This window comes from Gorilla gorilla, chromosome 11 (assembly GCF_029281585.2).
Source record: "Gorilla gorilla gorilla isolate KB3781 chromosome 11, NHGRI_mGorGor1-v2.1_pri, whole genome shotgun sequence".
NCBI classification, from domain to species: domain Eukaryota; kingdom Metazoa; phylum Chordata; class Mammalia; order Primates; family Hominidae; genus Gorilla; species Gorilla gorilla.
The window spans coordinates 100,022,505-100,048,153 of NC_073235.2; the positions used below are offsets into that span (position 1 = coordinate 100,022,505).

The following is a 25,649-nucleotide window of genomic DNA, read 5'->3' on the forward strand; positions in this document are numbered from 1 at the left end:
TTTCCCAATTACAACCCAATAGTGAACATTTTACGTTATATTTCTGCCCACACTCCTTAAGTGTCCATTGCGCTGAAGGAGCTTTAAGATTTTAGATTAAAGCTACATATCTGTGTAACAGCTGGAATTTATTTCCTTAGGAATGGTATCTGTCCTTTCAGCCATAGAACTTGAGAGGTAAAAACATTTTCACTGATTTTGATACAAGTTCAAATTCTTCAGATATAAAATATCATTAACATAAAACTTACCTTTAGATGTTTCCCAGAATACAAAAGAATCAATTAAAGACAAGCCTTGTTTATAATAAAAGGTAGTTAACTCCAGCCAATCAGCATCAAGTGTACTAATGACTGATCCTTTTCTTGTTACTTTCATTGACAGGATGCCTTCCTGATAGGTCCAGGAGGTTGAATCATCATCAAAAGCATTGAAGACTGTATACAATTTGTTATCTGAGGCTAGGCATTCAGAAGGAGAAAAAAGGGGAAAATTATAATTTTGTTGATCAAAGATTCTTAATTTTTTCACTAATCATGAGATATTCCAAGCATACAAACAAGCACTCAGCTTAATCAAATGTCAATAATATGCTATATTTGTTTCAGACTATTTTTTCAAAGAAATGAGAAATGGATACGGTTGAGGCTACTATGTGGTATCCTCTAATTCTATTCTCCAGAAATAAGTACTATAATGAAGTTGGTGTTTATCATTCTCATGCAAGCTTTTAATCTTTTAATACAAACTTATATAACCATAAATGATATGTAACATTTTACAGTTTGAAATTTTTTTTAAAAATGGTATCCTACTGTAGATATGAATTGACCTTTTGTTCAACATGCCTTTGAAATGTAAATAACCATATAGATCTTATTCATTTATTTTAACTGCTACATAGTATGCCAATGTTCTAGTCTCCTTTTGGTGGACATATGCAATATTTCCAATTTTTCTGTTATTACAAACTTTGTATCTCTTTGGACATGTGTGAGAGTGACCCTAGAACAGACATGGAAATGCTGGATCATATCTTCTGCTTTACTAGGAATTGGCAAATTCTTAACGTGGGGTCAGTGGATCCACACCTATGTTTGTGTTTTAGGAAGCTTAACATCACCAGTATGACAGACAAAAGTATCTGGATTCCATGGATTTCATCAGATACTCAAAGAGGTCTTTTGTGAATTCTTGCTACCCCCATTCTCCCTCTTCTAATTAAAAACCACTGCTACAGAAAAGTTATTGAGAAGTATATACTTTAAAAATACTGAGAGAGAGGAATCTAAAGATTGATAGTTACATTAAGTACTATATTGGATTTAGAACTTAAAGGAATAGAAATAGACATCTGATTTGCTCAAAGTAAGGGTGGGAACTCACATGGAGTTTAAAGGTAGGAATGGGTGGAAGATAGTGAATAGCTCTCTGACAATAATTCCGATACCTCTTGTTCACTTTTACATTCTGATACGGTTTGGCTGTGTCCCCACCCAGATCTCATCTTGAATTGTAGTTCCCATAATCCCCACATGTTGTGGGAGGGATCAGATAGTGATAGTTGAATCATGGGAGCGGTTTCCCCCATCCTGTTCTAATAACAGTGAGTTAGTTCTCACAGGATCTGATGGTTTTATAAGGGGCCTCCCCCTTTGCTGGGCTTTCATTATTCTCTCTCCTGGGCTTTCATTATTCTCTCTCCTGCCACCACGTGAAGAAGGACATGTTTGCTTTCCCTTCTGCCATGATTGTCAGTTTCCTAAGGCCTCTCCAGCCATGCTGGACTGTGAGTCAATTAAATCTCTTTCCTTTATAAATTACCCAGTCTAGGGTATTTCTTTATTTGCAGCATGAGAACAGACTAATACACATTCCTATAATTTTTACATTGCAGAAAAATCAGGGACATTGTTAGCTAGGGAATGGGTGAGAAAAGAGGAGGGTGGTGGTGATGATGGTGGAGATGGGTGCGATCTAAGTTGGTAAATGCTCCCAGTTATTTCTTCAGGAGGTGGAGCTTATGTGGCTAAATGAATCTCTGCCATGCATAGGATGCTAAGCACATCAAAACATAACCCAGAAAGCCTGACACCAAGGCGTGCTCCTCCAGTGCCAACACTGATGGAAGGATCAGTTAATAGCAGTTAATATAGAGTTTATTCTGTACCAGGCACTGGGTCAAACACTTTGTAGACATTTCTTATTTACTTCTCACAACAACCCAATGAGGGAGTTCTTACTATTACCCCTTTTTATAAAGAAATTGAGGTATCTGATTCCAGAGCCCATGTTGTTAATGCTAAGGTATATGTAGCCTTTGCTTTTCTCTGATAGTGCTTTTTTAAAGCATGCCCACAAAGGTATCAGAAAACTTCGAATGGTCCCAAATGCATGAATAAAATACTCTCAGTTTCTTTGGAAGACTTGCTAGCTGGCACAGAAGAATACAACTGTTGTTCAAAGTTATTTTAGGATGCAGGCACTATTGTTATATTAATTGTTTCATTATGATGTGCCAGTTTCACATTCTAGTTGATGATCAAAGAAAGCCAATTAATTTCAAAGGTGAAAACCATCCATGAAATGGGAAAGGCCAAAACGAAAATTCTCACATGCTGTTTATTAGTACAAACATAAATCAGAACAGCTTTTTAGACTTAATAGACTCACTTATTTGGTACACATGTACAGCCTCCAATTCATGAGGGAGTTTTGGATGACTAAATAGAAACCAATCTTCAACACAAAGTTTCATTATGTGGATGGCATTTTATGTTCTGCCAGAGACAACTGTCTAAAAAACTGCCCTGCCTTATTGCTAGCTGTAATAACTTTTAAAAATAATGATGTTTGTATTAGTTCATTTAGTCATTATAATCTTTAGCAATTTACTTTGACTCATATTTCTAAAAAAAACCTCAAAAACTTATTTTGCTTAATTTAAACTATAGTATATTCTCTTTCTACTAATCTTGTCTATTACCTTCTCCCTTTCTTGATTTAGAGGAACTAGGGCTGCCATTTTGTTCCATTTGATACTGTCCACTTTCATGATGAAGTTCTTCCTCAATTCCGCTTTCAGATGATTGCCCACTTAACGTCCCTTCATTCCAACTTCTACAGTTTTCATCTGAACCATATCTCACATGTAGCATCGATTCTATATCTCCATCATGGTTGGTTCCATTGCAGAATTTAGATGGAGAATAATGCTGTGATATGAATCCAACAAATTTCATTCCTCTTTTAGCAGCGACATTAATCTGATATTTAAAAAGAGATGGCAGAACAAAATGTAAACTCTATTTTCATTGATTACTTTATCAATTAACCTTTAGGCTTATTGAGGAAATCCACTAGAAGATGGAGTAACTTGACCAGTGACAAGACTCATTCATAAACTAATGAATCACCTGTAAAATAGCACTGCCCCCAAGACCATGCCACACGATCATCATGACCTTCAAACAGAACCAAATATACTTTAGAAATTATGAAAACAGGAATTATTTTTCCCTGAAGGGCCACTGTTTGGGAAGAACTAATAATTCTGTAGCATGATTTTTGCAGACCATTTAACAATGGTGTCTCCAGTTGGAGCAAAATTAAAACCTATTCCAAGAAATTCCTAAAAATAACGTTACCAAATACATCTTCATTAATAAAGATTTATTAAATTAAAAGCAAAATACATATAGTTTTGCTTGTTTGATGGTATCAAAGAAAAATGTTAAGAGACTGATTCTTGACGAATGTGTAGGTATAAAGCACAAGCCCAATTCATACCACTATTCTTACAAAGCTTTCTGATCGGCTTATGTCTTTATGCTATTGTCTCCTATGTGGGCCAAATACATAGGATTAGATTAAATCCTATCAGTTAAAGAATAGGATTCTGAAGCATATGATATAATATCAGTGAAATAATTTTTGGGAACTTAAGAATGCTTATTTTTACACTCAGCACTTTTCCCATTGACATATCGGTAAGAGTTAGCTTTTGTTGAAATGTAACAGCCAAAAACCTAAGGCCTGTTCCTCTCTGCTTTTACTTCGTTTCTTTGTTCTATTTTCTTCATGTGTTCAACTGGCAGCTCCTTTGAAGGCTGACGTAGGGGACTATGTCTTATCCTTCTTTGTATTGCAGTGTTTTCTACTCATAGGTGCTCTGTAAGTACTTGTTAAATTAGTTAAATGAAGAAATAGCAATGTCTTTTATATGGCTACTGTTTTAAACATTTAAATTAAATGTTGTAAATGTTACCTGGGAGGAGAAGAAAGAAAAAGAATTATGATGGAGGTTGCAAATGCAAACATTTAGAGTCAGAATGAAATGGAGTGAGAAAAGCCAGGAAGAACTGGGGCAGAACAGAGAGCAATGCCCAGTCAATGGAGGCAACTTAATTCACTCAGCTCCAGCTTGTGAGGCAGGAGAATTCTGAGAGCGGGGAGAAAGTGTGGGTGTGTGGAGCTAGGACAAGGGACTGGAGCTGGTGAAACAGAATTTGTTCCTATGAATTAACATATTGAGATTGTAACAATTTAAAACAACCACAAATTTTCCTTTATATCAGTTGTCCTGGGAGAGAAGAAGAGGGAGGGATAGAGATATGGCATATTCTGCAGGTAGAAATGGGTGAATTTATCGTCAGTGCTTCCTCTAGGTCTTGTTAGTTGATTTGAGTGAAAAGATGCAGAAAAGCTTTTTTCTATTACTAGGAAATTTTATCTGGAAAGGACTGGTAACAAATAAAGTATTAATTTTTTTTTCCATTTTTAAGTTGGAGGATTGATATTTTTAAAATGTTATTTTTAGTTTAAAATTCTGAGAAAAATACTTACAAACTGAATTTTAAAATTAGAGTGAACACTGGTATAATGTTAGAACTTGACTTAAAAGTTAGCTGCTCAACAACCAACTCTTTACACAAGGCAGCCGCTCAAAAATAATATTTGGCAATTCATCTATGGCTCTTGTTCATACATGGAGCAATGCTCAAATATTTCATGTGCTATGTTTCCTGAAGCTTTTCTCTTAATGAAATAACCCCGTTGCTCTAATTGCTGAAATAACAGTACTTTCCTGTTTAAATAGATCTTTAACTGTGTCCAGGAAGTCAAATGCAAAACAAGGGCTCTGATGGTGATCTATTAAGACTAAATTAGTAGCTACATTTTTGTTTTCAAAAGAAATTTGCTGGAGTGGATTTATTACCAGAAAAAAACATTTCCCAGAATAGTACTAATAAACAATATGCGTAGTTTGTTTATAAAATTTAGTCTCAAAGACTAAAAACCCTTATTGAATAGTGACTTTGTGCCTAAATGGGAAATAATCATTAGCAAATATAACTGACTATCCCCAAACCACAGATAATCTTACATACATAGTATTTAACGCTTGGAAACAACTAGAGAAACAAATGAACACATTTCAGTTTCTTACCTGAAAGGAAATGCCTTAGATTTTAGCTGTATGTATTTAAATAAAAAGTAAAACCTTATAAATATGTCAATGCAGTGGAAAAGAAACACCTTTCACCATAAAATCCCATCAATTTAGGATATTTATGAATGTACAACTTTTTTGTTTTAATCAATACATATACAACATTTAACTTTTCATTTAAGTTTCAATTAAGTTATATTGTATAGACTTTTCTCTCTTGACAGTCAATATAGTTGTCATGTTTAATGCCTATAAAATATTCTATTATATTAATCCATCATTGTCTTTTTCAAAGTCTTCCAGTTATTGAGAATTTGGACCCTTATTCACTGTTGGTTAAATATCTTTGTATAAAAATTATTTCTTCCCCTTTTCAATTATTTTCTTAAAATCAATTCCTAAGGAGGGGATTAAAAAATAAAATGGGATTTATGGCCAGGCATGGTGGCTCACACCTGTGATCCCAGCACTTTGGGAGGCCATGGCAGTAGGATCGATTGAGCCCAGGAATTTAAGACTAGCCTGGGCAATACAGACTCCTGTCTTTACAAAATAAAAAATTGGCTGGGCGTGGTGTCCCATGCCTACAATCCCAGCTACCCGGGTGGCTAAGGCAGGAGAATTGCTTGAGTTCAAGAGCTCGAGACTGCAGTGAGCTATGATTGTGCCACTATACTCCAGCCTATTTTCTTTAACAACAACAACAAAAAAAAGACAAAACGGGATTTATGATTCTTCTTACTAAATAGATATTCAGGAATACTGCATTAATTTGTTACAATGCCAGTTGTATTATGAATGTTAGCTTTTCTTTGTTATTATTATTATTATTATTATTAGAGATAGAGTCTTGCTCTGTCACCCAGGCTGGAGTGTAGTGGCTTGATCACAGCTCACTGCAGGCTCACTTCTAGGCTCAGGTGATCCTCCTGTCTTACCCTCCTGAGTACATGGTACTACAGGCATATGCCATCACGTCCTGCTGATTTTTTTTTCTTTCAGGTTTTGTAGAGTTGGGGGGTCTTGCTATGTTGCTTAGGCTGGTCTTGGAACTCCTGGCCTCAAGTGATCCTCCTGCCTCGGCCTCCAAAAGTGTTGGGATTACAGGTGTGAGCCACCACACCTGGCCTTAACTTGTCTTAAAGCTTTGCTAATACTGGATTTTAATTAAATTTCCCTGTTTAATACTGGTGAGGTATTAGTTCTCAGTTTTTATTTACATTAAACATTATTAGGTTGAACCTGTTACCAACTGTCTCCTAATTATTGATGTTTCTTTCTTTTATATTTGCTGTCCATTGTCTCTCTCTGTCCATTTAAGACGGCATATTACTTTCATGGATTTGTATTCCTTTCCTGTAATGTATATTTTGAAAACGAAGCTCCCATAGGACATGTCTGTTGCAGATTTCTCTTTGATTCTTCTTTTTTAAGCTTAGTTTTCCTAGTACAGTTAAGTTATATTTATATACTCAAACTCCTTAATCTATTCATTGACTATATTTACTCTTCCATTTTCTTTTGTTTTTTTATATTAAAAAATTACCTCTTTATCTCATCTGAAATGTGGAATTTATTCTCTGCAGAACAATTGCCTACTTTCCCAACAGCGTTCATTAAATAATGGTTGTTCCTCCATTTTATTTAATCAGGTTTGTCATTAAACTTCTTACATTTGTTTAAATTTAGTTCTGGTTGTCCATTTTGTTTCACTGGCTTGTATTTCTGTTTTAAACTCTTTACCATTTGGCACAAGTACTTCGATATGTTTTAAATTCTGGTAGAAAAGTTACCTGTCATTTCCTTATTCTTTTTAGGGTAAAAAAGGAAATTGATGAAGATGAAATACCAAATGTTGGTCAATATCCCATGGAAAAGTGCATAAATTTAGTACCTTTTCTATCAGTTCTTTTGCTGCGTCATTTGTTTGTGCCTCAGAAGTTAGGGGACATTCCTCAATCACAAGCCTTGGGCGTCTTTGTCCACTGGGTGCTGCCGAATTCTTTGGGCTGTAATAGAAGGAATATGTTTATGGTTGGAGGCCAATTGCTGCTTTTCAGCTAATATGCTTATGTGAAAATGAGTGAGCAACTCACAAACAGGGTCAAGGTAATCATTTTTTATTGTTTCAAGCCTGATGGCTATCTTCTTATATAAAAATACCAGAAAAGCACAATAACTTCTATTAATTCAAATTTCCTTAATTTAAACTGCTATTAATTTAATTTGTAATTTAGAAAGAAAGAAAAAAGCTTCATGTCTGTAGTTTTAATAAAGTTATAAGAAATAATTTTAGATTGTTGTTATATCTTATCGAACAAAAGCAGAAGTAAAAATTCCATTTAAATGCAAATAAATATTGCCCTTTTCCCTTTTTCTTCTTTTCTGATCTTTTTTCTTTGCTTATTCTTAGGCTTGCCAGGGTACTGCTAAATCTGCCTGAAGTAATCCTAAAAGCAGAAAAGATAATTCACACATGGTTGATAAGATTTGTAATTAGGACATAAGCAATCCTACTGTGCAAAAATGTCATGTTAAGCTTAGTAATGCTTAAACTAGTAAATATCTGATGAGGCTTCATATTCTAGTGAAAGCTGAAGCCTGTACACACCCTGCCAGACATGTTAAAGTAGGCAATTACTCCATGGGAGATAGTGTTTCTTAAAATCACACCTGGAATTTTTTAAAGTCCCTTTCTTGTTTTTTGAAATTTTCCTATTTTCTTAGTTTTCCTCTACTTTCATTTTTCCTTCTCTGCTTAGCCCTCTCTTAAAGTGATTGTTGTTGATCCATCACTGTAAAGAGAAAATGTAGTTTTTTCCCTGGTCTTTAGGATGGTTTTGATATACAGTCATGCACTGCATAATGATGTTTCTGTCAACAATGGACTGCATATACAGCGGTGGTCCCGTAAGATTATAGAGTAATGTATTTTTACTGTACCTTTTCCATCTTTAGGTATGTTTAGCCACACAAATACTTATTATTGTGATACCATTGCCTACAGTATTCAGTCGGTGACAGACTGTACAGGTTTGGAGTCTCAGAGCAATGGGCTATACCATATAGCCTAGGTGCATAGTAGGCTATACCATCTAGGTTTGTGTAAGTACACTCTATGATGTTCACACAATGACAAAGCAGCCTAAGGACACACTTCTTAGAATGCATCCCTGTCATTAAGCAACATATCAGTTAAAGAGTTGTGTAAAAAAATTTAATGTGTTAATCTAAGATATTTGTCTGGTTATTTTTATTCTTAATTGGAAAGAACAACAGTATTTTACCATGAAAACTATCAAATTTACAATTTAGGCTGGCAAAAATGGTTGCAGTATTGTTTGGAAAAGTAGCTATTAAAATAAAAAACACTACAATGGCTAGCTTTTAAATTCGATTTTGGAAAAAGGTTAACAAGAGGTCTATCTAATTTGTGAGAACTTGTCATAGTAGGTCTTTCTGTCATTAAAAGTTTTAGAATGGGCTGGGTGCAGTGGCTCATGCCTGTAACCCCAGTACTTTGGGAGGCCAAGGTGGGTGGATCACCTGCGGTCAGGAGTTCGAGACCAGCCTGGTCAACATGGTGAAACCCCATCTGTACTAAAAATACAAAAAATTAGCTGGCTGTGGTGGCAGGAGCCTGTAATCCCAGCTACTTGGGAGGCTGAGGCAGAAGAATCGCTTGAACCCGGGAGGCAGAGGTTACAGTGAGCTGAGTTGGTGCCATTGCACTCCAGCTTGGGCAACCAGAGCAAAACTCTGTGTTGAAAAAAAAAAATTTTAGAACGTAGAGATAGTTTCTGTTGCCACTATTAATAAAACAATGTAGGACGGTCAGAAAGCTCAGTGAAAGTGGACTTGGTAGGTCTGGTCAGCTCTTTAGCCTAGTGATAGTATCTGTAGTTCACTGCTTCTCCTGCATCTGCTGAAGTGGCTACAGGAGCTTCCACGTGCCTCTGGAATCTATTTTGCTTTCCGTTTGTTCACTGACATCCTCACTTAGGACACATTTGTCTGCAAGAAGCAAAAATCAGTCAGGAGTTTTAAGGAAGGAGGTGTAACATTTCCTTGCTTCAATCCAGGTTCCACTGATGGAAAATATGCTTTAAACTAAAACCCCCATGTGTCCTTTATTCTCTGTCACTTGATTCAAATTTTTTTCTTTTAGACAAAGAGAACTGTCACCCTCACCTGCCTCTTTCTTGAATAGTGTGCTTACCTTAATTTCAAGCGCGATAGCACCACTCTGTATAGGTAACTTGCAGGTAGGTGTTTTCGCTGCCCCACAGGTTGTATAACAGGATGAATAGCCCCGACAATATATCCTTTGAGATAATAGTTTTCCACTTTTGTTACTATATCCAGAATTGAATTTATCTTGATGACTTCTGGGTTTGATGAAGCTGAAATATCAAAAGCAAAGAGAAATTTGCATATTCTTAAGATTGAATTATACATTATTTCTACCTATGTGTGATAATACTAATGAATAGGAAAAGATCTTGGCCAGGTGCAGTGGCACATGCGTGTAATCCCAGCACTTTGGAAGGCTGAGGCAGGAGGATTGTTTGAGTCCAGGAGTTTGAGACCAGCCTGGGCAACAGAACAGGAACATAGTAGGACATTGTCTCTACAAAAAAAAAAAAAAAATCTCCAATGGCTTCATCTCAGATAAAGTTACATTAACATGTATTTATACATTTTTAAAGTCATTTCAGAAAAAAGGAAAAGTGACCTTACAAATTAGTAGATACATAATATCACCCATATGTCTAAAGCAGAAATACAATGTCTTATGAGTTTTTTCAATTAGGTCAGTTTCATTTTTTAGGATTTCATTTGAGTGACTATATTTCCATTAATAGATATTGAAGACATACATACGAGATACAATAATTTGAAGAGCCAGTCATTTTTATGACTGAACAAGATGAGATGCATAATTTCTTTTCTTTTCTTTTTTTCTTTTTTGAGAGAGGGTCTCACTCTGTCCCCCAGGCTGGAGTGTAGTGGCACAATCGTGGCTCACTGTAGCCCCCACCTCCCGGGCTCGCACAATCCTTCCACGTAGCTGGGACTATAGGTGCGTGCCACCACACCCGGCTGAGTTTTGTATTTTTTGTAGAGGCGAGGTTTTGCCATGTTGCCCAGGCTGATCTCAAACTCCTGAGCTCAAGCAAGCCTGCTGCCTTGGCTTCCCAAAGTGTTGGGATTATAGGTGTGAGCCACCGCTCCCAGCCGAGATGCATAATTTCTTAAAAATAAAATTCATACCAATCTAATAACTAAAAATGGGAGAAATGGCATTTATTAGGCAGCACTTGTCAAGTGCTTTCTTATTTCTAATTACTCTTTCAAAGCACTGTGTTTTAAGTTTGGGAAGCTAAACATATAATTTCTCATGGTGCTTATGTAAATGCTTGAGTAAAGGTGAATGAAAAAGTACAGATATCCAGTAGTCTCTTTAATAAATAAAAATTCTAAATGTAGTGGAAATTTAAATGCAAAATTGATTTGCAATTAAACCATTCCTTGAAGGATAGCAAATCTGTAGAAACTATAGAATAGCACTATCTGTACAGACTTTAGAATAGTAAAAGGAAAAGAATGTGTTATTTGAGAAAATGTTCTTAATGATCCAGCAGTATTAATTTAAATAACAAATTTATTTGCTACAACAATATTTCTCATTGTATGAAAAACAATCAAGAAGTAATACCTAGAAATAGACCTGCATTTTGATTATCTCTTAAGTAACAAGACATATGAAATTAATTCCAGATATGAGCCTAGTTGGCTGTTGACCTCTGTCAGTGTGGTGAGTGGTGTCTGGCAAAGAACTGCTGCTGATTGCCTGAGCGCAGGAAGGAGGTTAAGAAGCAGATGAGGAGGAAGGGCCAGAGGAAATCCCCTCCTCCCCTTACATCAGTATCCACGTGATGAGACAAATCCACCATCAGTGGGTATTCATGCCAACTTCAAAAACTAAAATAAGCGCTCAACAGAAAAGTTATATAAACCAGGAAGGGTCCACTTCCTCCAATTTTCACCCTCTTTTGGATTTAAATTAATATTTTATTTACAATATATTTTCTTCATCATTATGAATAGGAATGAAAACAAAGAGAATGATCTTGGACTTTGAAGAAACAGCTGGGCTTCCTTGTAAACAGCCCAGCTCTGCTTGTTGGTGTGGCAATTCTGTGATTCATTTGGTTTTGCTGTTTAGTATTTTGACTACCAACTCTGATTTCTAAACAAAGGTACTGAAAAACTATAACAAAATGGAAGCAACTCTTAACACTAAGGAATGAAACATAACCTAAACTTATTTTTAGAACTATATACTAATCTTAAAAAAATTTAAAGAAAATCGTTTACTGCAGGAAGTGGAAATGTCTTAGTGTAATACAAAAGAATCTTCATAGTCTGGCCTCTGCCTCTTGATTCAGCCTCCACGCGTGTTAGTCTTTCTCTTACGTGTCTTGCTTTGGGATACTGGAAGGACTTGGTGTTTCTGAACCTGCCACTCTGTTTCATGCCACCAGGCCTTCATTTCCTTCCCTGTTCTCCCAGCCTGAGTTAATTATTCCTTCCTCTGGGCTGCATGTCCTTCTATTAGTGTGCTTATCAGATTGTATTATAGTTATTTGTTTATATGTCTTGGCTGTTAGACTGAGAATTCCTTAAGGGAAAGGAACCCACTGTATTCATGTCTTTCTATGTCTAGCATGTTCCTTAGGTCACTATGTTAAATTGGAAATACTGCTCATAAGGGGAATTAAGAAATGAAGTTATTGCATAAAAAAGGCAAGCAATCAAGATTAGCTAGTGGAAATAAAAAAAGTTAGGTTAGCAATTTCAGGAACAATTGTTCACATTATCTAGGCCTTGGAGAAGAGAGACAAAACAGAGAAAAACATAGGCAGTGACGTGGAATTTGTAAAAATTCTTTTGATCGTGGAAGTGGGGATGGTTAAGAACATACTGAGAATCCAAATAAATAGAGGTAAAGGTCATATTTACTTCAGGAGTCTCTAGCATAAGGCTTCACCACATGTTCCTCATTTTAATGATGTTACAATGAGAAAAAGCCATGTTGCAAATGAAGAAAAAATACTGAGAGTTGGAGCTAATGGGATTTAGTTAGCTCCATCTTTGAATGAAATCCAGAAAGAAATTTGGGAGAAGATTGTACCACAAATAATGATTTAATGAAGGGGAAGAATGTGGCTTTTATTCAGAAAAGTTCACATGAGCTTGTGGGCTTGGGAGAACTTCTGGATACTGCTGGCCTTGCTGCTCTTGCTGACTTGGTTGGAGTCACTGTCAGGGCACATGTTGCCTCATGTTGCCTGCCTCGTCTACCTTAGCATCACTGATTGGAAGGAAACCCCAGAAATCAAGAACTCAGGGTTGGGAAAAGTCCACCCTCCCAGAGCTTTGGGTTAGACTTCAGGGAAATTTAGGGAGCTCAACACTCTGTTCTTTGCAAACTTGCTGTCATCCCAGATAGTGAAGAACGGCAGAAGCCCACACAAAAAATGCACCTACGAAGTTCAAAGAGGCACTTAAGTTGCTATTACATATAGATTACTTGAAAGTATTTCAATGGTTCTGTATTTTTACCAGATACTCAGCAGTTAGTAATTTATTTTAGTTCCATAATACACCCTTCACTACCCAATTAAATGTCATTTGGAGTCGGATTGTAGTAATGGCTGCACAACAATATGAATGTACTTAATGTCACTGAACTGTTGTACACTTACTGATAGCTAAAATGGTAAATTTCATGTCATGTATGTTTTACTACAATAAAAAGATATATAATATATATTAAAATGCATGAAAATTGTAGGAAAAACAAAAATTTTCCATTTTAACCATTTTTTAGTGTATAGTTCAGTAGTGTTAAGTATACACGCATTATTGGGAAACAAATCTCCAGAACTTTTTCACCTTGAAAAAATAAAACCCTATACCCATTAAACAACTCACCATTACTTCCTGTCAGACCCTGGTAACCATCATTCCACTTTCTTTTGCTATGAATTTGACTACATTAGATACCTCATATAAGAGGAATCATATTGACACAAAATCATATGGACACAAAAGTCCAGAGATTGTGGTTGATAACTTTAAAAATATGAATAGAGGTGAGCACTTCATTTTTGTGAAAGTGTGTCTTTGTAAATTGTAAAATTCAATCTAAGAATAAGGGATGTGCCTTGGCTTGGGAATCTTCCTCGTATCTTTACAACACTGTAGGCCTTTTTGTGACTGGCTTATTTCACTTAGTGTAATGTCCTCAAGGTTCATCCATGCTGTAGCATGTTACAAGATTTCCTCCCTTTTTAAGATTGAATAATATTCCATTGAATATATATACCACATTTTGTTTATCTGTCTGTCTATGAACATGTGGGTTGTTTCTACCTCTTGACTATTGTGAATAATGTTGCTATTAATATGGGTGTGTAAATATAACTTTGAGATCCTGCTTTTGATTATTTTAAATATATGCCCAGAAGTGGGATTGCTGGATCATATGGTAATTCTATTTATAAGTTTTTGAGGAAACTCCATATTGTTTTCTATGATGGCTGAACTATTTTACATTCCCACCAACAGTGCACAAGGGTTCTAATTGTCCGCATCTTCACTAACACTTGTTTTTTTGATAGTAGCTATTCTAACAGGTATAAGGTGATAACTTATTGTGGTTTTGATTTGTATTCCCCTAATTATTAGTGATATTGAGAATCTTTTCACATCTTATTGGCCATTTGGAGAACTGTCTGTTCAAACCGTTTGCTCATTTAAAAATTGGGTTGTTTCTTTGTTGCTGAGTTGTAGGAGTTATTTATATATTCTGGATATTAACCCTTTATCAGATATATGATTTGAAATTATTTTCTCCCATTCCACATACTGACTTTTCACTCTGTTGACTGTGTCCTTTGATGCACCGAAGCTTTTAAGTTTGATATAGTCCCATTTATCTATTTTTACTTTTTTTGCCTGTGCTTTGGTGTCATATCCAAGAAATCATTGTCAGGCCAGGTGCAGTGGCTCACGCCCGTAATCCCAGCAATTTCAATGGCCAGAGCGGGTGGATCACCTGAGGTCAGGAGTTTGAGACCAGCCTGGCCAACATGGTGAAACTCTTTCTCTACTAAAAATACAAAAATTAGCCAGGCATGGTGGCAGATGCCTGTAATCCCAGCTACTTGGGAGGCTGAAGCAGGAGAATCGCTTGAACCCGGGAGGTGGAAGTTGAAGTGAGCTATCGTGTCACTGCATTCCAGCCTGGGTGATAAGAGTGAAACTCCATCTCAAAAAAACAAAAACAAAAACAAAAACAAAAACAAAAAAAAAAAAAAGAAAAATCATTGCCAAGTACAGTGTCATGAAGCTTTTCTTCTGTTTTCTTCTAGGAGTTTTATAGGTTTATTTCTTATGTTTAAGTCAACAATTTTTAAAAAGTACAATGGCATCTATTTTATTGGTTAAAAAGGCATATGCTTTCTTCCTCAAAAATGATGCAAGAAAAATAAAGAACTTTGATACTTTCCTGGCAGTTTTACTTGATTATCCAGCAATGTAGGTTGCAAAATGAAAACCTAAAAATTAATGATGGTGTAAGGAATTTTAAGGCTTATTTAAAAAATAATATTTACATGACTAAAATGAAACACAAAAGTCCATAGATTGTGGCTGATTACAAATATAAGTAGAGGTGAGCATTTCATTTTTGTGAAGATGTGTCTTTATAAATTATAAAATTGAACCCAATAATAGGTCTTGGAAATCCTCCTGGTATCTTTCAATACTGTAGGCCAGGTGGTAATTATGATGTGCTTGTCAATACCTGTGCAAAGTTGATTGTTTTTCCATGTGGCATGGCTGGACAACCCAGAGTGCTTGAAGTTTCAGTCAACAAACTGTTCAAGGATCACTTAAGAAAAGAATATGAGTCCTGGTGGCTGCTTGAAAACTTTCCATTGGTAGCCTCTGGCAATATGAGAAAAGCCCCAGTCTCAAACTTAGCAGAATGGGTGTCAGCTACTTGAAAGAAAACCCTAGCACTTGCTTAAGAAATGCAGCATTACCAATACTCTTGACCGCTCATAGGAAGATTATGTGGAAAAATGGGGAAATGAGGGTTCTAAGTTCTAAAAGTGATACAGAAGAGTCAGGTCTTAAGTGTGAGGAACTTTTAGAAATATCTTCATTTCACTTAATTTCCTTTTCTTATGTATGTAAGAGAGATATATAATGAAATGCTTATGTTTAAAATGTGTAAAAGAGCTTTTGCCATGGGTAAAAACTAAAATTACTGAAAGAAAATAGCTATAGTTTAATTGGTGCATTTTTCATTCTTAATGGTACATAAAATAATAGTGTGTTTTATAATCAATGGTGTCTTAGAGTTAATTATATAGCAAAGAAGGGATGGTGTATATATTAGCTAAGAGAATGAAGATTTGAAGAGCTCTTGGTTTGGTGGTACAAAGGTCCCCCAAACAAAAAAATCTAACAGGGATAAAGTCTAAGTTCAAAACACAGAGTGACAGAATTCTGATTTAATATATTTTCACTGAAGGGGGCAGGGGAAATCCTGTGGTCTGTAGCTGACTGCAAACTAATTATAAGCCAAGAGTTAATCTAATGTGATCTTTGGCTATCTGGAAAAAAATTACCTCCAAAGGCAGGAGGCTCACTAAATTCTTTATTGAGCAGACCATCTCATTAGTACATTCCTTGCTTTAGCATTAATAACTATCCAAATAATAATAACCAGAATATACTATTTACCTAATTATATTATTAATATCTGCCTCCCCCACAAGGGCAGGATGAAAGCTCTGTGAGGGCAGGGATATTCATGCTTTGTTCAGTGCCATATCTCTATACTTAGAGTATTGCCTAGCAGACAGATGTTCAATTAATATCTGTTGAATGGATAAGTAAACTGTTTTCAATTTAGGGGTGAAATTAGAGACATTCAGTAACAAGCTGGAGTACATTCAAAAGAAAGTGCTCAGGATAATGAGGGGTCTGGAGACCCTGACGGGTGTCTTTCAACTGTGCAAAATAATACGTGAGGAACAGGGCACCATCTGGATATATCTGAAGGGCTGTCACACAGAAGAGGCTGGCAGGTAGAACACTGACTAAGCAATGGAAGACTCAGTTACCCATGGGAATACTCCCCCAAACTGCATGTGGCAGGGCAGAGTGAGACTCTGACATGCTCATTAAAAAATATCTATCTGGTTAGTTAAAAAAAAAAAAGGCTAAAACAATAGAGGTGAAAGAGATTTTTGTTCAACTTTACTAGAAAGCAGACTGCCAGCAACTTCAAAAATCTATTAGGTTGGTGCAAAAATAATTATGGTGTTTGCCATTGCTTTCAATGGCAAAGCAATTACTTTTGCAATAACAGAACAGTAGAAATAACCTCAATTTACCAAAAAAAAGTTCTGAAAAAGTCCACCCACTTTTTCCATAAGAAAGGCATGGAGCCGCTTCCCCTTAACAACTCTCTCAACCAACTGCTCATTGAACTGGGGTGGTGTTTCCCAAACTTTAGTTGTCTAAGTACACTTTCACGATTTTGGTCATATCCTTAAAATTTTCTTCTAATTTTAATTTTTAAGCAAAATAAATTTATTTCAAAAAGAATTTATATCACTCATATAACCATAAAACCAGGATCATTTATCTTAAGTAGAAAGCCGTCATACAAATAAATACAATGAAAAGAAAACTTACTACATTCTAGCTAGATAATGTTATTTGCCAAAGACTGAGCCACAGGCCTGGCCAAGGAAAATTAGGCTGGGCATGGTGGCTCATGTCTGCAATTCCATCACTTTGGGAGGCTAAGGTGGGCGGATCACTTGAGGCCAGGAGTTTGAGACGAACCTGGGCTATAATGAGACACTGTCTCTACAGAAAATTTAAAAATTAGCTGAGCGTGATGGCACGTGCCTGTAAGTCCCAGCTACTTGGGGGCTGAGGTGGGAGGATCGCTTAAGCCCAGGAGTTTGAGGCTGCAACTTCTTGAGTAAGCCATGATAGCACCACTGCACCCCAGCCTGGACAATAAAGTGAGCCTCTGTCTTAAAACAAACAAAAAAATCAAAAACAAAAAAGGAGAAAAATTAGCCATTAGAGGAGTGTTAAAGACATATTAACTCCAAACTGATGGGAAGGCTTAAATAAGATGGAAAAGGTCATACTCTTCTGTTTAAGTGATCCAATGTTTAATTCTGTGTCTGTATATACAGCCTAAGAGCATCTCATGTCCAGTGCCTTTTGGTGGAGGCTTGGAGACCCACTGGGTTAGAAGTAGCAAGGACACAATGATAATAGCAAAAGAGACAGATGACACCAGAGGGAATAAAATGAATTACAAAACTGGATAAAATAACTATACAAATATAGGCTGGGCATGGTGGCTCATGCCTGTAATCCCAGCACTTTGGGAGGCCGCGGTGGGAGGATCACTTGAGGTCAGGAGTTAGAGACCAGCCTGGCCAGCATGGTGAAACGCCAACTCTACTAAAAATATAAAATTAGCCTGGAGTGGTGGTGCATGCCTGTAATCCAACTTACTCTGGAGGCTGAGATATGAGAATTGCTTGAACTCAGGAGACGGAGGTTGCAGTGAGCCAAGATGGGGCAACTGCGCTCCAGCCTGGCCACAGAGCAAGACTCTGTCTCAAAAAACAAACAAACAAACAAACAAACCAACAAAAAAACAAAAACTATACAAACATTAGTCTGGGGCCACTTAGAGGGCTTTACATATGTCATTAGTTTAAACCAATAACAATAATGAAGTCATCCCCCATTCTGTTGTTTGAGAACAGTTTTTAAAAGCAGAATTATACAACATGTTAAAATAATCACCAAGAAGATAGCTATAATAGAATAAAATTGATGCTTAAAGAGGTTCCTGTTTAGGTGCAGAATGTGTTGCTAAGAAATACCTCGTCTCTGGTGATTGCAGAAAAATTTTGCATCATTGGAATAAGTTCTGCTTTTCTGGTCTAATCCACATCTTCTTGCACTCTCAATAAAGTAAGGATATTGTCTTGAGTCTCACCATAGTAGAAATGTTAATGCAAGAAATACACACACACACATAAAAGTTTCAGGAGGAATTACAAACTGAGAAATCCAGAAAAGTTAGAAAGGGAGAACAAATGTTGTACATCAGTGCTAATAAACATATTTGAACATAAGCTTATGTAAAGATCATGGGGCCGGGCTTGGTGGCTCACGCCTGTAATCCCAGCACTTTGGGAGGCTGAGGCAGGCAGATCAAGAGGTCAAGAGATCGAGACCATCCTGGCCAACATGGTGAAACCCTGTCTCTACTAAAAATACAAAAATTAGCCAGGCATGGTGGTGTGTGCCTGTAGTCCCAGCTACTCAGAAGGCTGAGGCAGGAGAATCGCTTGAACCTAGGAGGTGGAGGTTGAAGTGAGCCGATACCACACCACTGCACTCCAGCCTGGGAACAGAGTGAGACTCCATCTCAAAAAAAAAAAAAAAACAACTCATATTTGTTTTGGGCCCACTGCTTTACATTAATATTCAACTGTTTCAAGTGTGCATGTTCTCTTATCTGGAGGTCAATGTCTTTTGATAAAACTGTAGCACCCAGCACAGAGATGACATTACGGTAAGTACCTAAAAATACTTATTAAAAGACCCACTGAATGAAAACTTGGGCGTACTATTAATATATTTCACAAACAGAGCTCCAGGGTACTCATGGAGCAGTGGTTTAGGCCATAGACTCCAGCACCAGACTTCCGGGATCCAAATCCTAGCTCTGCCACACCTAGTAAGGTATTTCCCTTCTGTGTGCCTTAGTTTCCTCATCTGCAAAATGAGAATAATCAGAATCCTCCTTATATGGTTGTTAGGAGGACTAATAAATTAATCTTTGTTCCTAGAGAGTGTCTGGCACACAGTAAGTGCTCTACAACCATTGGTTGCTTTGTAATGAGGTCCTCTTATGTAGAAAGAGAGGCAGTACACTATTCTCTTTAAGAGCATTAGGCTCTGGAAGCAATTCACCTGGGTTTGAATCCTGATTATGCCATTTACTAAGCATGTGATCTAGAACAAGTTACTTTTCCTTTCTGAAACAAGAATAAAGAATAATATTAACTTCATAGAGTTATTGTGAAAATAACTGTAAAACATGAGCCCAGGGCCTGGTGCAAGTAAACACGCAAATAGACATCGGTGATTTGCCCATTTGTTGATGGTCCAGCTCTGAGAAGATAGTTTCAAATGAAGTTACCCTTAAAGATAAGTCATTGTTTGTTTAAAAAGATCCCTACCATGGAAGATCATGGTAGGGATTTGAATATATTCCAAAAATATGGCCTCGTTCCCAAACTACAGAACTCTGGATTAGAGGTCTCTAACTCACTCTCTAGAGCAGAAATCTTGAACTCATGCTCTAGATCTTGGGTCTCTAACTGAGACTTAGATCAGGAGTCCCTAGATCTAAGATCAGTGGTCTCTAGCTCAAACTGATCTACTACATAGAGTCCTTGACTCAAATGCCTCACAGGTACTAGGCTGATAAAACAAAGAAAGGAGCTACACAGGAGGAGGCTGCAGGACCTGGAGAACACTCAAAGCCTCATCCAAAGAGTGCACCATCCCTGGGCCCAGTGCTGCCATGTGGAATTGTGGGCCCAGGTCACTGGACCTTCTCAGTTAAAAAAATAAAAAAAATATATATTTTTTGGTAGAGATGAGGTCTTGCTATTTGGCCAGGCTTGTACTGAACTCCTGGCCTAAAGTGATCTTCATGCCTCGGCCTCCCAAAGGGCTGGGGTTACAGGCATGAGCTACTATTCCTGGCCAAGGATCTTCTAATTTTTAAGAAAACCCCTAAATCCAATTCTTATATAATATTTCCCAGTTAAAAAAAAGTGACAATTAATTCAAATATTTAATACTGTCCACCCCAAAGGAGACCTGTCTGAAGGCTAAATACAGCCTGAGTCTCATTAGTTTGTAACTTCTGCCCTGGGTCACCCCAGGGATGCTGTAGACCAGAGCTTGCCTAGACCATTTGAGACAGTGTTCAGCCTTCTAGGATACAGAAAAAGTGATCTAGTTTTCCTAGACTTGGCCTCAAACACTGAACCTATCGTGGAAACATAATTATTCACTCTGGTGAGCACTGATGAAAATTCCTCACTCTATAGGCACAGCTCTCCCCTCCTTCACATCTCTAAACTGAAGCAGGTTTGAATACCTAGCAAGTTCCTAACAGCCCTCCAATCTCATTTACACATGGTTTTAAGCATTATGTTATTTAAACATTTTTCTAATTTTCCTCATTTGTAGGGATGGGAGAGTGATGGTAATGGGGAACTGAGGTTCACTCTATAAGAAAGTTGTCCTCATTATTGGGACCTGATGTAAACAAAAGGAGTGTAAACATTGGGAGTTGTAATGTAAACACTGGGAGTTGCTGTAAACATGCCATCATCATTCAAGGAAGGTAAACCCAGGAGCAAGAAGAGGAGCAATAAATGTGGGAATTTTGTTGAGAACTTTCTTTCATGTAATTCCCCTGGTTCTTAATAATGTTTAAAACCGTGCAGAAATGAGATTGGAGGGCTGTTAGGAACTTGCTAGGTATTCAAACCTTCTTCAGTTTAGAGATGTGAAGAAGGGGAGAGCTGTGCCTATAGAGTCAGGAATTTTCATCAGAGCTCACCAGAGTGAATAATTATGTTTCCACGATAGGCTCAGTGTTTGAGGCCAAGTCTTTGATTTGATGTTCTTATGCTGGGGCAGTAATATCAGAGCCTCTATTATGTTTTTTTTCCCCCTCATGCTACCTTGTCTAAGACTATTTTTAAAAAATATTTTTTTTTAGAAAAAAAAAAAATGAGTATCCTTTAAGGACTTGGATTTGACTTCCTTCCAATGCCTGGTCTTCATAAACCTTACTTATGAGGGATGTGTGACCCCTAAGCATGCAAATAGTCGGTTTTTTTTTTTTTTTTCGAGACAGTGTCTTTCTCTGCTGCCCAGGTTGGACTGCAATGGTGCCATCTTGACTCACTGCAGTCTCGACCTCCTGGGCTCAGGTGATCCTCCCACCTCAGCCTCCTGAGTAGCTGGGACCACAGGCGCATGCCACGACACCATGCTAATATTTTGTATTATTGTTTTTTTATTGGCAGAGGTGGGGTTTCTCCATGTTGCCCAGGCTGGTCTTGAACTCCTGGACTCAGGCTATCCTCGTTCCTAGACTTTCCAAAGTTCTGGGATTACAGGCATGAACCTCTGTGCCTGGCCCCTATTACTTTTTAAACAGAGGAAATTAAGGGAGAGGTAATGGTAGTTTGGCTAGAATTTGAACAGCACAGGTGGTTAGCAGTAGCTGCAAGCCTTCTTCTCTTCTTAGCTCCCCAACCACCAGCAGTTCTTTCTCAGTTCTTTGGGGGAAGAAACAAATGGGGTTGTTTACAGCTTTAATGAGTGTGGTTGGTTACTGTTAAATTGATGCTACATTATTTGTAAGAGCTTTATATGTCTTGCAAGGCTATCATGAGGAACTCATGAAAGAAAGCATTTTGTAATTACTTTGAAAACTGTGCAAAGTGAATGTTATTATTAAAATTAAAACATGCTGAAGGTTAAGTAACATTTTTCATTTATTCTTATAGTTTCTAAAATAAACATCAAAGACTTTTTATGCTCTTTTGCTTAAAAGCTTCATAGACAAAGATCAAATTTTTAAAAATAGAAAAAGTCATATACTATGACTTTAATATAAAGTCATATATTAAAGCTAAGACTTTGTTCAATGCTAAAAGTTTTGCTCTGATGATGTAACTCTATGAAAATAGTCCAAGACATACATATGTTCTTTCCACCAATTTACCTCTGATGACTGGTGTGTATTTTTGAAATACTTATGAAATATTAGGGCCGGGCATGATGGCTCACACCTGTAATCCCAGCACTTTGGGAGGCTGAGGCAGGCAGATCAGGTGGTCAGGAGATCGAGACCATCCTGGTCAACATGGTGAAACCCCGTCTCTACTAAAAATACAAAAATTAGCCCGGCATGGTGGTACACTCCTGTAGGCCCAGCTACTTGGGAGGCACCAGGAGGCAAAGGTTGCAGTGAGCCGAGACCGTGCTGCTGCACTCCAGCCTGGCAACAGAGCAAGACTCCATCTCATAAAAAAAAAAAGAAAAAAAAAGAAATATTATTTCCTCAGATAAAAATACATTGTACAGGCTGGGTGTGGTGGCTCATGCCTGTAATCCCAGTACTTTGAGAGGCTGAGGCGGGTGGATTGCTGCAGGTCAGGAGATCAAGACTATCCTGGCCAACATGGTAAAACCCTGTTTTTGCTAAACATACAAAATAAACCTGGCGTGGTGGCGTGTGCCTGTAATCCCAGCTATTTTGGAGGCTGAGGCAGGAGAATTGCTTGAACCAGGGAGGCAGAGGCTGCAGTGAGCTGAGATCATGCCATTGCACTCCAGCCTGGGCAAAAAGAGCAAAACTGTGTCTCAAAAAAAAAAAATGCTATGTATAAACACTAGCAAGTCCACATTTTCAAAAGGGAATAGACTGTCAATCTCCATATTTTATCTAGCAATTATAGTAAAAAATAAGTAACATAACAAGTGCATATTTTGTGCCAGCCAATATGTGAAGTGTTTTATGTGCCAATTCTTAATTAATCATTACAAAAATCATATAAGGTAAGTATTATCATTATTTTCAGATGAGGAAACTCAGGAAGAAAGAAAGGGACTAGGTAACTGGCCTAAACTGCTAGTAAGTGGTGAGGCTGTGATTGAACCCAGACAGAGTGAGTCCAGAGCCAGTGTGCTCTAGTGCCTGCAGAGAAGCAAAACTTCATTGATCTGGATCATATTAATTCAGAATTTGTGAAAATAAAATTCCGACATGAGCTGGGTTAAAGCTTTTAAACCATAATAAATTGTTAAGCAATTTAATGTATGGATATTAGAAGGAGTATCTAATTTATGTTATCAAAATGTTTTCAATAACTTAGAAATATAAACTACTATATAAATAACATCTGAATTATTATTGTTTATGTTTTCCATGAAAGCTTCCATCCTTGTAGTCACTCATTTATGTATTAATTGAAGTAATATAACTGCAGTTTTAAAGATTAATTCATAGTATTTTACATATTTATGAAGTACATGTGATATTTTGTTACAATCATAGAATGTGTAATAATGAAGTCAGGGTATCTGAGGTATTCATTACTTTGAGTATTTATCATTTCTTTTTTCTTTTTTTTTTTGAGGCAGTCTTACTGTGTCGCCCAGGCAACAAGATGCAGTGGTGCCTCCCAGGTTCAAGTGATTCTCGTGTCTCAGCCACCCGAGTAGCTGGGATTACAGGTGTGCGCCACCACCACGCCTGGCTAATTTTTGTATTTTTAGTAGAGACGGGGTTTCTTCATGTTGACCAGGCTGGTCTCGAACTCCTGGCCTGAAGTGATCTGCCTGCCTTGGCCTCCCAAAATGCTGGGATTACAGGTGTAAGCCACTGCTCCCGGCCAAGTATTTATTATTTCTATGTGTTAGGAACAATTTCAAGTCCTCTCTTACTGCTATTTTAAAATATACAATATATTGTTGTTAATTAGAGTCACTTTATTCCACTGTTGAACAATATAACATATTTTTTATCTAACTGTATGTTTGTACCTGATAATCTACATTTCTTTATCCCCTGCTCACACCCACTCATCCTTCCCAGCCTTTGGTCACCATCATTTAACTCTCTAGCTGTATGAGATCAACTTTTTAAGCTCCCGTATATGAGTGAGAACATGCCATATTTGTATTTCTGTGCCTGGATTATTTCACTTAACATAATGTCCTCCAGCTCCATCCATGTTGCTGCAAATGACGTGATTTAATTTAATTTAATTTTTTTTTTTTTTGAGACAAGACTCCAGCTCTGTTGCCCAGGCTGGAGTGCAGTGGCACAATCAAGGCTCACAGCAACCTCCGCCTTCTAGGCTCAAGTGATCCTTCCACCTCAGCTTCCAGAGTAGTCGGAACTACAGGTGCATGCTACCATGTTTTGGTAGTTTTTAAATATATATATACATATATATTTTTGTAGAGATGAGGTCTCACAATGGTGCCCAGGCTGGGATTTCATTCTTTTTTATGGCTGAATAGTATTCCACCATGTACGTATGTAGCATCTTCTTTATCCATTCTTCTGTTGGTGTACACTTAGGTTGACTCCATACCTTTGCTTTTGTGAATAGTGCTATGATAAACAGGTGAGTGCAAGTATCCCTTTGATATACTGATTTCTTTTCCTTTGGATAGATACCTAGTAGTGGAATTGCTGGATCATTTAGTAGTTCTATTTTTAGTTTTTTGAGAAATCTCTACACTCTTTTCCATAGTGGTTGTACTAATTTACATTCCCACCAACGGTGTATAAGAGTTCGCTTTTCTCTACATCCTCATCTCCACAGGATGTCTTTTTGTCTTTGTAGTAACAGCCATTCTAACTGGGGTAAGATAACATCTCAGTGTGGTTTTTCATTTGCATTTCCCTGGTGATTAGTGATATTCAGCATTCTTTCATATACCTGTTGGCCATTTGTATGTCTTCTCTTGAGAATTGTCTATTCATGTAATTTGCCCACTTTTTAACGTGATTTTTAAAAATTGTTGACGTGTTTGAGTTCCTTGTGTATATTCTGGATATTAGTCCCTTGTTGGATGAATAATTTGCAAATATTTTCTCTTATTCTGTAAGTTTTCTCTTCTTTCTGTTGATTGCTTCCTTTGCTGTGAAGCTTTTCAGTTTAGTATAATCCTATTTGTCTATTTTTATTTTAGGTGCCTGTGCTTTTGAGGTCTTAGCCATAAAATCTTTCCTAGGCCAATGTCCTGAAGTGTTTTTCTTACATTTTTATCTAGTAGTTTTATAGTTTTGGGTCTTATGTTTAAGTCTTTAGTCCATTTTGAGTTGATTTTTGTAATGGTGACAGATAGATAGTGGTCTGGTTTCATTCTTCTGCATATGGATATCCATTTATTGAAGAGGGTGTCCTTTCCCCAGTGTATGCTCTTGACGCTTTTTTTGAAAATCAGTTGGCAG

The 25,649-nt window shown here is 37.1% G+C and overlaps 1 protein-coding gene across 1 annotated transcript in view; it reads right to left on the minus strand.

The window, feature by feature from the left end:
* Positions 1-25,649, minus strand: part of RFTN2 (raftlin family member 2) — a 99,824-nt gene that overhangs the window by 60,531 nt on the left and 13,644 nt on the right. The window contains exons 2-5 of the mRNA XM_019021642.4: positions 9,672-9,855; positions 7,347-7,461; positions 2,987-3,266; positions 252-461 (exon numbers count right to left, since the gene is read on the minus strand). Coding sequence (XP_018877187.2) covers positions 252-461; positions 2,987-3,266; positions 7,347-7,461; positions 9,672-9,855 — 789 coding nt within the window. The remainder of the gene's footprint in view (positions 1-251; positions 462-2,986; positions 3,267-7,346; positions 7,462-9,671; positions 9,856-25,649) is intronic.